At 37.5% G+C, this 16,360-nt stretch overlaps 2 protein-coding genes across 2 annotated transcripts; both read left to right on the top strand.

The window, feature by feature from the left end:
• The first annotated feature begins 10,655 nt into the window (after positions 1-10,655).
• LOC110381908 (radial spoke head protein 9 homolog) lies at positions 10,656-11,877 on the top strand. Its single transcript, XM_064037662.1, has 2 exons — positions 10,656-10,732; positions 10,848-11,877. The coding sequence occupies exon 2, from the start codon at positions 11,003-11,005 to the stop codon at positions 11,816-11,818; it is 816 nt and encodes a 271-aa protein (XP_063893732.1). The 5' UTR covers positions 10,656-10,732; positions 10,848-11,002; the 3' UTR covers positions 11,819-11,877.
• Positions 11,878-12,308: 431 nt separating this feature from the next.
• LOC110381901 (myb-like protein X) lies at positions 12,309-16,250 on the top strand. Its single transcript, XM_021342332.3, has 2 exons — positions 12,309-12,613; positions 13,565-16,250. Exons 1-2 carry the CDS (start codon positions 12,449-12,451, stop codon positions 16,121-16,123), a joined length of 2,724 nt encoding a protein of 907 aa, XP_021198007.3. The 5' UTR covers positions 12,309-12,448; the 3' UTR covers positions 16,124-16,250.
• Positions 16,251-16,360: the final 110 nt, after the last annotated feature.

Genomic DNA, 16,360 nt, shown 5'->3' with positions numbered 1-16,360 from the left:
AAGTTCTGATGAGAGCTTGGAAAGTGGGGCAGGCTTGAGTGGCTTGTTTCAGTATACATAATCCATGGTTGACATTACAAATTTAAATATATTGAATTGAAATAACATGGTTACTTAAGAAATAGTTATTGCAGTGGCGCGCTGACAACATGGATATTAGAAGGAGGGTTGCCAAAATCACCTGCACACTTTTAGTAAGAAATCCTTCAAGAATCTGATTATTTTATTTATTTATTTATTTTATTTAATATTTCTGCACATTTTGTACAAGGGCGGACTTAACGCCTTAGGCGTTTTCTACCAGTCTACCTTTGGGTGGTGGAGAAATAGCAGTGGTAGGTGCAAAGATTATATATTATGACATTTAGTGTAAAAAAATAAATACTAATATATATTATACATAAACATACTATACATACATACTTAATACATACATATTACAATTGCCAAGAGAGACAAAATAAATTAAAAAAATAATAATCTACGGTAGCGACTCTGCCAATTTCCTGTGGATGTGGTCGCGTAATTTCTTTTTGAATGTATAACGACTGTTAACCATCCTGATCTCAAGAGGTAACTCATTCCAGAGAAGAATAGATTTCACAAAGAAGGAAGAATGAACAATATCTGAACGGTGAGCAGGGCAATGAAGAAGACGATTATTAGAGGAGCGGAGATTTTTGTTGTGCTGTGAACACACATACTGAAAGTGGGAGGTTAAGTATGAAGGTGAAGACGGGGTATATAGTATAGAAAAAAGAGTAGTTAATGCCCTCATCACACGTCGTTGTCTTATCGGTAGCCATTTAAGTTGCGCTCGATAGGCTGACACATGATCGTACTTGCGGAGATTAAAAACGAATCGAATGCAATTGTTGAGAAGCCGGTCAAGTTTATTGAGCAGATCTGCATTCAGGTCGTAGTAGCAAACATCACCATAGTCGATTATGGGAAAGATTAAGGTTTGCATAAGCGTCGCCTTCACGTTAACCGGGAGAAAATTTTTCAAGCGATAGAGGAACCGCAACGTACCGGTCACTTTCTGACTGACAGCTGCAACCTGTGATTGCCAATTCAGCGTGGAGTCAAGGTGTAGGCCAAGATTTTTCACAGTGCAGCTGTACGGAATGTTGATACCATTAAAAACTAACGGTGGTAAGACAAGACCATCAACTTTGCTCATAGCTCTCGAGCCTCCAATAATAATGGCTTGACACTTGGTAGGGTTAACCTCCACCCCAAACCTGTCAGACCAATTCTTTACCACTTCTAAATCTGCGTTAATTTTGTCAAGTGTTTCCATTAAGTTAATAGCTTTGGTGTGACGGTAAAGCTGCAGGTCATCGGCATAGAGATGATACGAACACTGAAGTTCGAGAGTGAGAAGATTTATAAATATCGAGAATAGAAGAGGTGAGAGTATGCCGCCTTGTGGAACGCCAACATTCAAAGTCGACCAAGTTGATGAGCTTTCGTCCACCCGAACAGATTATCATCAAAACATAACTTTGTATCAAAGAAACTCTTACCAATCAAAAGATTTAAGCAATATTACAAGTTATTTAGATTGCTTTAGATACAAAATGATTTCATTTAGAAACATTCACAAATTGAGCTTTCAAAGCCAAAGCATTTACCACAACATACTTACTAATATTTATTAAATAATTTCTCTCGCCGAGAACAAACAAAGGACCACACCTTTTAACACCCAGACCCTCACTCCTGTCTGCCCTCATTAACCAGATTAGGCGCTCCATAGAACATGTATGACAGAAGGTCCACAATCAACTCACTGTACTGTAATTGATCAAGAATCAACTATTGGGCCTTTTGTGATCAATTTTAAGTAATGTGTCCTGAACATTACTATCAACGCGAATGTAGATTTTTGTTGCGATGAGAGATGAATGAGAGAACCTATTGTTTACGGGATTACTAAAAGCCCGGTAACGATTACATGATGTCAACTTTTTAGGCGTCTGCCTGAAATAAGTTTCTCAGAACGTGAGTGAACGGTGAACTCTCTCTAGTTTTTCATATATTTGGCAGAGTAGACCTTTTGCCCTGCCTACGATGGTGTTTGGTCTCATGCAGCCAGCATCCGCGGGTTCCACCGCCCCTGGCGCCCTCTGGAGCCCTAGTGGCGAAGCGCCCCGGGTGCTCCAACGCATTCGTGCTCAATTTGTTAAACCCCGTTTTGTTTAAATTCCTATTGTTGCGTGTTGTTTTTTTTATTCGGATTTAAGTTGCTGGAAATAAAGGGTAATGTGGTATGTTCTCGAGTAGTTGTGCAAATATTAAGCATAAAAGAGTTATTCGGTAGTGAAACTGCTACTGTTATTCGTAACTATTTAAGTAGAAGTAACGGCAATCTAGATATGTCAAACGATCTTATTGATAAAGTGCACCTTTTTACAACAGAATAAAAATCACTGCTGTAGTTTCCACCAGAAAATCTTGTTAAGTTAAACGTCTTTAAGAAACTGTATCTAAAATTAAACTCCAAGCGAAATAAGAGATCGTCACAACAGCAGCTAAACACGAAATGAAACTCAGCAAAGTAGGTGTCTCATGTTAAGGAGGCACGCTCTCCCGCCAGCCTAATGTTGTTGAAACATTGATTAATATTGTCGCCATGTTGGATTGGCTCTCAGCGCGCGACAAGAGAGCGGAAGCCCCCTCTCTCGGATAACGTTCCGGTTTCCGAGATACTTCCCACCTTTGTTAGACACGAGCACTCTTCAAAAATGTTCCCCTTTATTTTTTAAATATACCATTTATATTTTATAGAGGAATGTTTTTAAAAGACGCTCAATTGAGCAACTATTAAAACAATGCTAAAGAGGTTGTACGTAATTCTGGTATTGTTCGCTTTGCTGACGAATGTTTTAAACTTTGCAGTAAAGAGACCGCGTTCCTCTTTGAAACCAGGAACTTTGAATAATTTTGTACCGTAATAATTTTATATACAGAGTTTGTATTCATATATTTTCGAGTCTCAAGTGGCTTTTTAAATAACTGAAGTGGGCAACACCTGGACCAGTGAGCGTTTAAAACGTCCGATTTCAATGAACACTTAAAATAAATAAATCTAAAATTATATTTCCAATCCAAATAAAGTAAATGGATGAAAGGGTGGTTCCACTACAAACAAAACCGAGTTCCCACTTTTTAAATTGAATTGAAAAACCAATTACGGAATGTTTTTGTGTTGTAAGTATGATATAAAAGTTAAAGTTCATACTGCTTAGGCAATAAGTACATGAATCGGTAACAAATAGAGTATCCTGTCACAGTAAATGTTATCAATAATAAATACTTTGACTTTCACAAAGCTAAGTTTTCAAACTCAGAATAACATAACCTCAAATCCGATTTGCCTAATTCTTGCTCAAGATACTTTATCACCCTTCAGCGCCTACAACAATTGACGTCACTTTTTGTCGGTCAAGTCAGCTGCCAGTAGAACTAACCTTTAATGTCGGCCATTTTTTCATCTGTAGCACGTGCACAGGTGTTCCGATGTCGGGCGTATTGACCACGAAGGCGCCAAAAACTGTTAACAGAGCAATAGAAAAAAAATGGTACTATTATTGGTTCGCGAGCAGATGTTACACCAGATATCTTATAGAATTGCCCTCAAATTGTCACCTTCTTGTAAATGCCCACTGATTATTTCGCATTATGCCATCACAGCAGTCAAACTGTGAAAGTTTTCCGTGAATTGTTCAAAGGTTGGTAGCACTGTTCTTTTTTTTCTAAAGACATGTCATGCCTCCTTTCTGTTTACTTTGACCTTATGTTCATACAAATGTGTATTCTGTCAACATCCTATGAAAGGCTAATTTATTTGTCATTCTCGCCTACATCAGAATGAAATCCCTTTTTCGGGTGTCGGGAAGTAAACGTATAGTAACATGAACATGCATAAATATTATGTAGACTGTATGCAAGCACATTGTCAAGATTTACATTGAATTGGCTGTCGTCTATAAAGCTTAGCCAGCCACAATGCAATACTGAATATTCAAACAAGTTATTATATTCAAACCGCTACTCAGGAGACTTGATTTTGGAAAAATCTCAATTTTTTTCCAATTATTTCTCCGTTATTCAGCTACCTCAGCAACAACATTAAAATTTCATAAATATCGCTGGATATTGAAAGCTGCAACTACTGTTTATAACTTTACTAACGTTTTTATACCTCAATCGAATATGGAAATGGTTAGTCTAAACAGAAAATTCACCAGAAATCCAATTACAAAATTGCTACCATTAACTGTAAATCTGTATTGATTTACCTTCACGGAAAACTGCAAGCACACCAACCAACACACTACAATAAACTACAAGGGCAAATTGACCCCTAAAACTATTTAATAACGATAATTCCACCCTTTACTGGTCGATTTCTCCCAATTTAGAAAACAAGCTCAAATCTTCAAACGAGATTGCTACATACGGAACTTTTTTCAACATCTGTCGTACCCCGTGTCCATTTTGGCGGGTTTTTTGTTTTTTTTTTACCGCGCTCCTTTTGCAGTTTCGATCGGATTTGCCTCCGGGGGGTCGGGATTGTCGTACTAACGATTGCTTACGAGTACTGTCGAGTTCGTCGCACGTTTTCGCTCTTTGATTGTCCGAATGTGACGGATTTGCGATTTTAACGCTATTCAGGAAAGCATTTGGGCAAAGCGGATTAGAGAAAGGACTGCAGTGATTACTAGATGGTGAATAAATGTTATTGTCAAAGTTTTGGATAGTTTTTTCGGATATAAGTCTTCGGTCATTAATGAAGCTGACAAGTTTTTCATCCAATTGGTTCTGATATCCAGAACATTTATATTTAAATGAAAACAAATGAAATTGTACGGGAATAAGCCTACGAATAAACTGGCCTGATGATATGGTCTTAAATCCCTAAGGAATTAATAAAGGTCCTCAAAAGAGCCCTGATTGTGTTACAATAAAATTCGCATTTACTTCTCTGAACTATTGCTGTATACAAAGCGACACGTGAGAATAATATTTGGAAGCTTTCTCAAGAGTAAGCAAAACAAGCCTCCAGAGAGTTTGTATATCAATTGTTAAATAAATCATCTGCCCACATTACTACATGTATCCGATTTAATTAAGTCGTTTGCGACACGTGAGGCTGAATAGAAACGCGCCTTTGCTTTGTGAACGACTAGTGTCGCATTGTTGGCAAGCAGTGGGAGGTTGGCCCGGTTTCCGAACGCACCTGTCGACGTCACAAAGGATTCGAAATTCAAATTTAAAATTGGAATGCTAAAGTTGAAATTGGTTTAGTGCAGAAGTGTGGAGCGTGGGCCTTTATGAGAAAAGATAAAACATATTTAGCTTATGTCACGGTGTGTGTCGGTTCTACAGGAAATCGGTATTACACACAAATGTCAGATAAAAATACAGCCAAACAGATTAGCTTTGTGGGTACACGATACCTGCCTATACTATACTACTACTACTACTAGTCTATTATAGACAATAGGTAACCAACCGAAAATGATGTATTGTCATTCAACTATTGATTACATCTTTGATTAAAACCGCACCATCAAATATTTCAACTAAACAAAAATAGCATACCTATTAAAAAAACATTTTTATACATCGAAATAGTAAAATTAGTATTTATATACTTGCTTATTGGTGTCTGATGATGACGTCACATTCCATAACGTAAGCTCAAGCCATCTCCAACGTCTCAATATGGCGTCGACGTGTTAAACTTATTGTAAATCAGTAACAATGACGATAATTGATCGTGTCGTCTCATGCAGATGTCGGCGCACCCTTTATTTGTTACACATAAGACAATTTTATTATAACAACTACAACTTAACGAGAATAACAAGATGGCAGTCTATCTTTTGACGTTTTGTTTGTTCGGATACGTTTCTTAGAAGATGAAGTAATTACACTTGGAAAATAGAGGGATTAGGTTGTGTGTTTATTTGATTTGATCACAATGTTATTTAATTTTGGTGAACGGTGGGTTAGTAACGGTGATGTCTAGGTTATTTTTATGCTATCTGGTATTCAGGTGTGATACATAATTTGAGCTTAACTGTAAATAGGAATCGTCCATAACTAAAGAGGTTATACAAACCCAAGTAGAAGTTCCTGAGATAGTGCGTTCAAGCAAACGTACAAAGAAACTCTTCGATTTTCACTCAAATATGAAAGAATTAAATTATCTTGCAAAACCCCTGTGGCTCTTTGGAATCAAACCAATTATATATTTTTTTGCAATCGTAAAAGTTTACCGAAAATAGTGAAGACTAGCCGTATAAACCTGCCAAAATCAAAGACACTTATCAAAGTAAACCAATCTATCATAATCGATATAAAAAGTCCAACATTTCATCCACAACATGCAGAAATTGAGTGGTTTTACAACAGTTAACAATTGTACGAACAACACAAAAGTTTTGAAGTAACGGTAGCGTTCCCGCCAACACTGACAGCCACCATCTTGATGGATTGTTTTGGGTCTATGGTACAATGGTAACAAGGAGTCCGCATACCTTACCATAGTTGGAAAATGTTTTACATGAGAATCGAGTGTTTTGGTTTACCATTGGATTTTGGGCATGCTATGTGCTGGTTGATGATTGCTATCCATTTTGGGTAGTGCTTTCAAAGTTTTGGTAACTTAAGAATGTTGAGGTTTTGTCACACCGAGAGGCATTCTAACACGTTCTGTGGTTAATAGAAAGCCATTCATACATTAATAGCTGTAAAGGCTGGTAAGCATTCCATATAAGAGAGTTAAGAATTCGCTCTCATTGCAATAAAAATACGAATCAATGAAAGCAGCTTTTCATATAGAAGTTCCCCGCAAATGAAAATAAAAATATTTGCATTCTTCCTCTATTGACACAACAAACAGACGTGGTCGTTGTTCAAAAAATATACAAATCTGGTAACAAAAACAAAATCCGCACGGACAATGACGCTCATCATTATGAAAACATTAACGCACGTCGGCCTGCGGGGCGCCAATTATTTTTACTTGCAACCCCATCACGCGGTGATAATTCGCGCTGGCAACACTTACACTCGTTCATCATCGGTCAGTCGCGTGCGAGGCGGCACGCGACTCCCTGGGAGCTGAGCTTTTTAAAAACACTACATGTTTTATATTGAATATTGTCTTGTTTATTTATTTTTATTGAGGGATCTGTAATAACAAGGCTGGTCGGTAATTGGAGTGCTCGAGTCCCATCTTCTGCTCGGCCACCATGCTGCGTAGCAGACACACTCATTAATATTAAAACTTTTGTGATATCTCCATTATGAACATGTTCAACATCATTATTTGTTGAAGTTATTGCGAATTTCACCGATAAAATGATTTTTTATCAACTAGACGCCAAAGGACAAAATTTATTTTCATTAACATGTTTAAAAATGTAGGTACTCGTTATTTTACTTTTTCAAGTTTTCTTCTTATGTTTCCATTACATTTCTCTTTTTATCTGCCTTCAATCGTCAGTTCCCATACTTCACACTTACGCCTGTATGACTTCCCAATTACTCTCAAAATTCTGCAGTTATTTCTCAAGTAGGTACTTCTTAATCACCCATCGATTAAAATTCCGACTCGGCAGAGAAACGAAATATTTCTTCGCCCCAAATAACGAACATACGTTCGACAAATGAAATACAATTCCCACTAAATATTTAAGTTCTCAAAAAGAATTTCTCATACTTATTAGCAAGACTGCACTCAAAAATCAGTGAACTTAGAAAAACTTGAGCAATTAATTGGCGACGGATCAGCGAAGCGCGCGAGCTCGCACAAAGGCGGCCATGTTTAACAAATAACCTTAATCTGGAATTCGCGCCATTGTCACACCCTGTTTACGGCGTCCGGCCGATTAAGCACCCAATATTCCCGCCCATTGTGAGCTAGCCAGATTCGCCACTCAATCATAATAAAATTGTGGGAATAAGTCGATTTCTGCACTTTTCTAATTGTGAGAAAGTATTTTTTACTCGTAATTGGTTTTCGACAGATGTTAATGAATTCAATTTTCGAATGTTAATTGATATTGCGTTGGCACCATTGTTCTGGCTTGTTGCAATTATTTGTGAGGAAACTTTCACCGTAATAACGGTACGTAGACGTTATTATTATCCACTGTTAGGTGCTCGTTAGTTTTTTATTTCTAAGATTGCAATTATCTGAATTATGACACGTCATGAGACTATGAGAAGTTTATTGTTATGTTGAATAACACTATGATTTTTGATCACTAACAGAAATATGAATAATGCTAATACAAATAAGAGATGGTACTTATCCATACAAACATAGGAGATGCAGTTTTAAATTCGATAAAATGAGGAGAATTATGATAGATAAATGATCTAAACAGGTAGGTATCAATTCTACTTACCTACATAAACGACGTAACGGATTCTTAATCCTATCCTTTCTCTGCCCTCAACTTTAGAACGTTGTATCAAAATTAGCGTTAAAAATCCTAAACAAACCACCTATTGTTCCGACAACCACTAATCCCTGCATAATACAAAAATAAACTATAGCAAAATACAAAAACATTGCGATCGAATGAACTGTGTTTGTGCAACGGTATCGGTAACCGCCCGGGGGCAGTGCTGCCAACCTCTCGCCGAAAACAATTAAAACTATAAACGAGAATAAAAATGGCGGGTGCCCGCGGCGCGGTTGTGGGAATGCACCCATTGTTTCTGATGTTATTGACGTTCACACAGCTCAGACAGCCGGTGTCGAACCAAAACAATGCGATGCTGATTCGCGACTCAATCGGCCTCCACATATGGCGTTTTTGTTCCATTTGTGATGGATGTTCAGTGGGCCGAGAGATTCCACCTCGGAGAACGCCCCGCTAATCATTCGTGATTGAGAATAATAAAACAAAGACGTATGGGTTCCAAATGAGATTAAACGACCGACCGATCAACCGATTAATAAAAGTCGACAATGCGTTTCCAATATGTAAAAATACATATATGAAACATTGCGCAGATACATTTCCAGACTTAATACTTAGGTACTTCATAGTATTCAGGTAACATAGAATATCATATACCTTCAGCGTGAGAACGATTGCCGTCGGAAGAAATAACTCGGTGAAGCAAATGTTTGCTACGAAATGCTACGCAGATCGTAGCACTTCGTAGCACAATCAGCGTAATTATAGAATAGAATAAAAAGTATTACAAATACCTAGTAAACATACGAAATATGCTGTCATAGTATGTCTTTATACTCAGGCTCTTTTTAATTTATAATCGTTTAGAAAACACCCTCATTACACCAGGAAACGATTCTACATTTCCTCCCCTCAAGAAAAGACACCCTCTCAATTAGAGGCTCTAAAACATTATCAAGTTATCAACAGCCCTCGAACTATGAGCCTGATTTGCATACAACTGTCAGTGGCGAGCCTGATCGCGCGTATCGCACGTTTTGGCGCCGACGAGAGCCCGCGCGTGCCGAATCGCGCGCGCGCCATACTTCACCATCTTTAACCGACCCAAGAGAGGTTAATTGACGCACGTGTTTAAAAGTCTATTGTTTGATAGATAAACGCGCAAATAGTGTGGAAGGACTCTTCAGTGGTACTTCGAACTGTCAATCTGTCAGGTCCTCTTTTTGTTGTATTTTTCTAGCAACACCTGTAGGCCCGGTCGATGAACCTTGTCGGAAGAGTGTTATTCGTTTTTTTTATTTTATATCTCACATTGGCGACTATTAATAAAAAGTAAGTACTGCATCTCGAAGGGAATCTAAGTGCAAGCTATCATTAATACTTTAATTGTAAACAGAAAACCTCAGCAAACATACATCCACCAATCATAGGTAAAGAATAATACTTGGAAAAATAACAAAAGCAGTATATCAGTTATTTTTGTGAGAATGATAACCTAAGTCTTAGGATATCTTAAGAAATCAGAGGTACGGCAAATATTATTCCTGCACTTTGATCAGGTTATTTAGTAGCTGCTAGCGCCATCTGTTGTTGAGTAGCGGCACTAAAATGCTTAATTATACGGAAAAGTGTTAAAAGTATACTTAAATGTAAAGATAAGTTTATTCAATTGGTAATTTTACCTATCTGGGTTTTTGTTACACTATAACTACAATTAAAAACATTTTTTTTTCTTGAGCGTAATCAAACTTACAAGAAACTTATAAAGCGCCATCTATCTCCATTAATTGTAAGCATTAATCACATTCTGCATACATAAAAAAATATGATTCAAATAAAAATACTGCTCTTACCCTATCTATAAATCACCATTTTACTTGGCTTTCGCAATATTTTCTTAGAAAGTTCACCCGTGAGTCCGCAAACAAGCAACACGATCACCCATAATCTAGAAAAGTAAGTAAATTGCTCTACTACATATAACTTGACCCCTGTGTTCAAATAAAGTGTTGGGTCTGAGAGATCTTTATAAACTGGTGAATCCTGCGGTCAAGTTACATGTTACGACCGACAGAGGGCCAGCAAATATTTGATGTCAGTAATTGTCATACGAGAAGAAAATATCCTTTTACTACGTCCCTTGTGTGTTAAAGTTTACTAGCAGTGAAAAAAGATATCTCCTTCGGTGTTTTTATATAAGATTATAAGATTGGGTGTTTATGGTGTAGGGTGATCTTAAGACCGTGATTTTATGCCCGCTGAATAAAATTCGAGTTGTTGTTTGTAATGACCAATTCATTAACAAAATATATGTTTGTTTGTACGTAAGATGTTACGTAAACAGAAAGAGTTTCGTTAGATCCACTTATTTAATGGCATATACTTCGCTTCCAGTACATATTGGTCGTGTGAAACCGGCAATTCGACATGAAAACTATTTTGTGGAGTGACAGCAGCCAGCTATATAGATTTAAAATATTTTTTTTACGTCAAAACACGTAAATACGTCTGAGATTTATAACAAAGTCTCTTTAAAATATTAATTGAAAATGAATGTCCACAAGCTATGGGAGTATCAAGAATACATCAACGTCAACGGTATTATGATGACCAACGAACTTATATCTTTGTTGCAAAACTCGCTGACAATGTTGCAAGTAGAGAACCATTTCACCCACATTCAGTACTGGGGCCAGATATACGCTGTAGATATGGACTACCACATCGCTGTCGGCATCAGCAACGATGCACTCACTGATCGCAAATACTTCTACACCACCGACTTCAAATTCTGGGGTTTGCTGCCAAAAGCAAAAAAGAAGTATAAACAGCTGTCTCTGCTCACTACGTTCCCATTTAGGGGAGAACCAGCTCTGCAAGTGAAGGTTTTAGACGAAGGTTTGGACGAAAACCACCCTGATAGATGCAAGGTCATGAAAGAGGAAAGCCGACTGTCCGCTACCATCAGCAACATTTGCGAAGAAGCTGAGGTGTGCGCTCGAGGACAGTTGCTCAAACAACCGTCCGGTACAGTCGTCATAAACCCCAATTATTACGGGCTAAATGGTCATGAAGCCAAATTGTTGAAATCGTATCTTCATATCAGGCCAGCTCAACATCGCTGGAACACTAACTTACTGACTAGACCGGACTACAACTACAGCATGGACTTCCTAGACTCCATTGACATGGACATTCCAGCAGGCTGTTGGAACCTCTCCATAGAACGTGGCGGTTCACTTGTGTATTTGAAAAGCTTGTACTGGCCCGGAATGATGTTTTTCCATAAAGTAAGAACTCCAGACGCTGGCTTTCTTTACATTGGTAATGGCCGAAAGAATTTAGATGTGCCTTTTCTGCTGTGATGGATTTTTTATTTATTTAATATGATGTCTTATGAATACGACTTAAAATGTTACTAATACACTATTCTTTTATTTCCACCTATCTGTATGAAACTACAATTTATTGAACCAACATTTTCATCTTCATAAATAAGGTGAACAAAGAAGGCTGTTTAGTCCAGCAAAGTGACCAAGAGAAGAAATCTATAATCGATTTTATTTCGCACAATAACAAAAAAATCCCGACGAATTAAGAACCTCCTCCTTTTTGGGAAGTCGGTTAAAAACTCTGTGCTTTGTAGCAATAATTAGTTTGCCTCTTGAAGCGATACTGTAATAAGATTGACATTCATACATACACTCAGCAATGAATACTACTTTACTTTTTTACTATAATAGTCCGTGTATTCCATTATGATTTTTAACAACTTGCAAAGATAGTAAACAAATAAAGCTGGCAAAGTGGCAACATTTTTATACGTACGTCAAACAAACCGTTCCGTTTTTCGTTCGCTCCGTTTCATTCGGCGGTTCGGTTCACCTGTCTCGAAAAAATCCTTGGCGCCTATTATAACCGGCTTTTCTAGTAATTTTCGGATTATTCCATCAATTTGTATTAATACCTCTCAGTTATCGCCTTGAAGTGAAACAATGGCTACAGACGACGTAAATATTGCCGAAGACGCCGAAATGGCAGAATGTGATGGGGACAAAGTTGTTACAATGATGGATGTTTTACAAGAGCAGCAGGACTTCGAGGAAGATGCCAACGCTGTCCTGGGAGCCTCTGACGATAAGAACTGCACTTATCCCAAGGTAGGCAAAGCTCATTTGTGTGTAAAAGCTTGTAAAAATGTACCAAAAATGGCGCAGGCAAATTGACGTTGCAACGGAATTATATCACAGTATTTTGCCGTATTTCTTATTGAACTGTTGTACAGAACGGTATTTAGACCCTGCATCTCAGTTTTCATAAACTCCAAACTGTATCGACGTTAATTTGTTTGAATATAAGGCTAGTAATACAGAAACAATATGGATGAACAATACAAAGGAACAAAAATTGACGATTTACATACCGTTACCAACGAAATAGGAATGTTTTAGAATGTTACAATATGTTTGTATTATTATGTAAGACTTACCATCACGGTTTTAAATGTATTTCTAGGATCTGAAGAAAATTGCTGAAAATTTAAGCACAAGTACATAAAGTTATTTGATGCTATCCATCTCTGTTTACTCAATATCTGATTGCACTTGTTTCATGAAATATCATCCATTGGATACTATCAAAATCAATATTATGCACTAATATCCTTTAAGTGATATGTCTTTGCAGTCCTAAAGCTACTTTCTCTTTTCTTAACAAGAGGTTAAAATAATAACAAGCAGTTATATTTCTACATTTACCGTAATTACATTCAAGAGGGAAGTTTTCCTTCCTGCATGAACTTTCGATATTTTTTAAGTAAATATAATTAAACACAATTAAAATAATTATGTATGTATGTTGTAAGTTAAATTATGTATACATTACTGACACAGTTAAATTAATCTCCTAAAACATTCTCATTTAATTTGTATACTGTTAAATGTAGTGTCACCTTGTAACAGTTTCTATTAATACAAAAAGTACTTGTGTTTTCTTTAAGTGAAACAAATCAAAACTACTTTGGAAATATTGACTAATTTCTCCATCAAATAGGAATCACTCCAATTAAGACTAACAGCATCAATCTAACAGAATGCTTGTTCAATTCACAGGGCTACATCAAGAGACAAGCTCTGTATGCTTGCCTGACATGCTGCACCGAAGCTAAGACTGACCCCACAAAAAGGGCTGGTGTTTGCCTCGCATGCAGCCTCACCTGCCATGAAAACCATGAACTCGTCGAGTTGTACACCAAAAGGAACTTCAGATGCGATTGTGGCAATCCAAAATTCAACTCCAATCCTTGCCAATTCACTTCGGACAAAACTGACCTCAATGAGGGCAATGTTTATAACCAGAACTTCAGTGGGCTTTACTGCACCTGCCACAGACCCTACCCTGACCCAGAATCAACCATCGAGGATGACATGATCCAATGCATCATTTGTGAAGATTGGCTTCATGCATCTCACCTGGATGCTGTAGTACCTGCCAATGATCAATACTCAGAAATGATCTGCAAGAGTTGCATGGAGAAGAATGAGTTTCTTCATGACTATAGCATGTTTGCAGTAACTGTTGAGACAGGAGATGTAGATATTGTATCAGTCAATGGTGATTCTAAGTCTACTGACAATAGCCTTTGTAATGGTGATCTGGAAAAAGAGAAACTAACCAATGGCATAGAAGTAAATAAAACTGAAAGCGAACCTGCAAATGTAACTGTTAATGGGGATGTTGAAATGAGTGAGGACAAAGTTAAAGATGATGCAGAACAGAACACAACTGAGGAACAAAATTCTAGTGCAGAGAATACAGAAGAAAAACAAACTGACATAAGTAATGTTGAGTCAGAGTCTAAATCTGAAGATAAGGAAAAGGCAAATAATGATGACAGTCTGGCGGATACTGAAACCAAGGCAACAGAGCCAGGAGATCAGCCTATGGAGACTACTGAAATAAAAGAAGATGAAAAAACTACAGAAGAGTCAAATACTGGGAAGGATAATGAGACAGAAAAGGACACTTCAAATGACCAATCTGATGCAACAGTAATTACATCTGAACAAAAATCGGACCAAAGCACTGATGAAAATGCTGAAAGCACAAATGACAATATGGATAGTACAGATATCAAAACTGATGACAGTAAGGACAATGACAGTACACAAAATACTGACAAAGAACCACAAAACACAGATGCAGCCATTAGTGACCAGTCTGAGAAAGAACATGAAGGTGATGGTGATAAGGTACAAGAAAGCTTAGTGGAGACCAGTGAAGACAAATCTGAACAACAGCTTTTAAATGACCTTAGTGAATTAACAGCTGACAATTCAGTAGCTGAAGAAAAACCAGAAGAAAAAATGGATCAATCTGGAGGTGGAGAAAATATTCCTGCAAATACTACAGAATCGGGTCAAGAAATAACTAAAGAAAGTGAAAGTTCAGATCAGAAACCTGTTAATGAAAGCACAGCTGATGCAACTAACATAGAAGTACCAGACACTTCACAACCTGCTGAAAATGAGAAGGAGAATCCTGAAGATAAGACTGACTCTGTGATGGATGCTATTGATGAACTGTTAGACACTGCAAATAATGCGAAAGATAACGCAACTGAAGAACAACAGGAAGAAACTAAGAATGAGTCATCAGAGAATAAAGTAGAAAGTACTGAAAAAACTGAAATTGAATCATCAGAGAGTAAAGTAGAAAGTACTGAACAGAAAGAGTCTGATGATGTTGATATGAAACCCAGTGAAACTCAACCTGACAAAAAAGTACCTGAAAAGACAGATGAGACAGCTGAAACCGACGAAAAAATGTGCACGATTAAAGACACAGATGTTGAAATGAATGATAACGCTGCACAAAATCAGCCTGCAAGTGAAGATAAACAGAATGATGAGCCTGGAAGCGAATCCGGCAAAGATGACAAAACTGAAGATATTGACAAACCTGACGCTACTGTAACTGAAGACAAACTTGACAGCGAATCGGTTACAGATAAAGACGAAAAATCGCAACTTACTGACACAGCTAATGAAACAATTAACCAAGATAACAAAGCTTTAAATGAAACTGACAGTGAGTTGAAAACTGCTGGCGAGAATGGTAGTACTACAGAAGATGATGAATGCAAAGATAAAGATAAGAATGAAGGATCTAATTCTACAGAAAACGCAAAAGAACATAAAAGAAAACTTAGCTCTGACGATATTACAGACGATAGTTCGTCAAAGAAAGCCAAATTAGAATGCGTACGGCCTAAAGGAGTGAAAAGAGTGCTCAAGGGAGCTACATTCTGGCCATCCAACTTCCGTCAAAAGTTGTGCACGTGTGGTGAGTGTACCACCATGTACAATGACCTTAAAGTATTATATCTTACTGACTTAGAGGACACAGTGTTCGCCTATGAAAGTCTGGGCAAGGAGAATGTAGCTGGAGGGGCCTCCCAGTATGAGAAAGGCCTACAGGCACTTTCCTCATTAGACCGGATACAACAGATAAACGCTTTAACCGAGTACAATAGAATGAGGGACAAATTGCTTGACTTCCTCAAGAGTTTCAAAGATAGGAAAGAAATCGTCAAAGAGGAAGACATAAAAGCGTTTTTCGCGGGAATGAAGCCCCGACGGGAACCTGACGGCGTTTATTTCTGCAGATAGAAGTAGAATGTTAAGAATTATTTTATATGTTTTTTTATTTCTCATTTGTGATTCTATAGCCATCCCCCGTTTAATACTTTCATGTGATTGATGGTTATTGAATTCTCAATATAATTTAATTTTATGATATTTTGGTTTTATTTCGTAACTTTTTTTACATTTGACCAGTGGTTTTCTCCGGTATCACCCGCGTCCCGCCATGAAGAACTCCTTCACACACCCGGTTCAAATGTTGTC

This window comes from Helicoverpa armigera, chromosome 13 (assembly GCF_030705265.1).
Source record: "Helicoverpa armigera isolate CAAS_96S chromosome 13, ASM3070526v1, whole genome shotgun sequence".
NCBI classification, from domain to species: Eukaryota; Metazoa; Arthropoda; class Insecta; order Lepidoptera; family Noctuidae; genus Helicoverpa; species Helicoverpa armigera.
The sequence above is the reverse complement of the archived record's forward strand: the minus strand, read 5'-3'. Positions and strand labels throughout refer to the sequence as shown.

Excerpts from the sequence above, each read along its gene's own strand:
- LOC110381908 (XM_064037662.1), top strand. The coding sequence starts at position 11,003 with ATGAATGTCCACAAGCTATGGGAGTATCAAGAATACATCAACGTCAAC.
- LOC110381901 (XM_021342332.3), top strand. The coding sequence starts at position 12,449 with ATGGCTACAGACGACGTAAATATTGCCGAAGACGCCGAAATGGCAGAA. Across the intron at positions 12,614-13,564 it reads AGAACTGCACTTATCCCAAG|GGCTACATCAAGAGACAAGC; the intron begins GTAGGCAAAGCT and ends TTCAATTCACAG.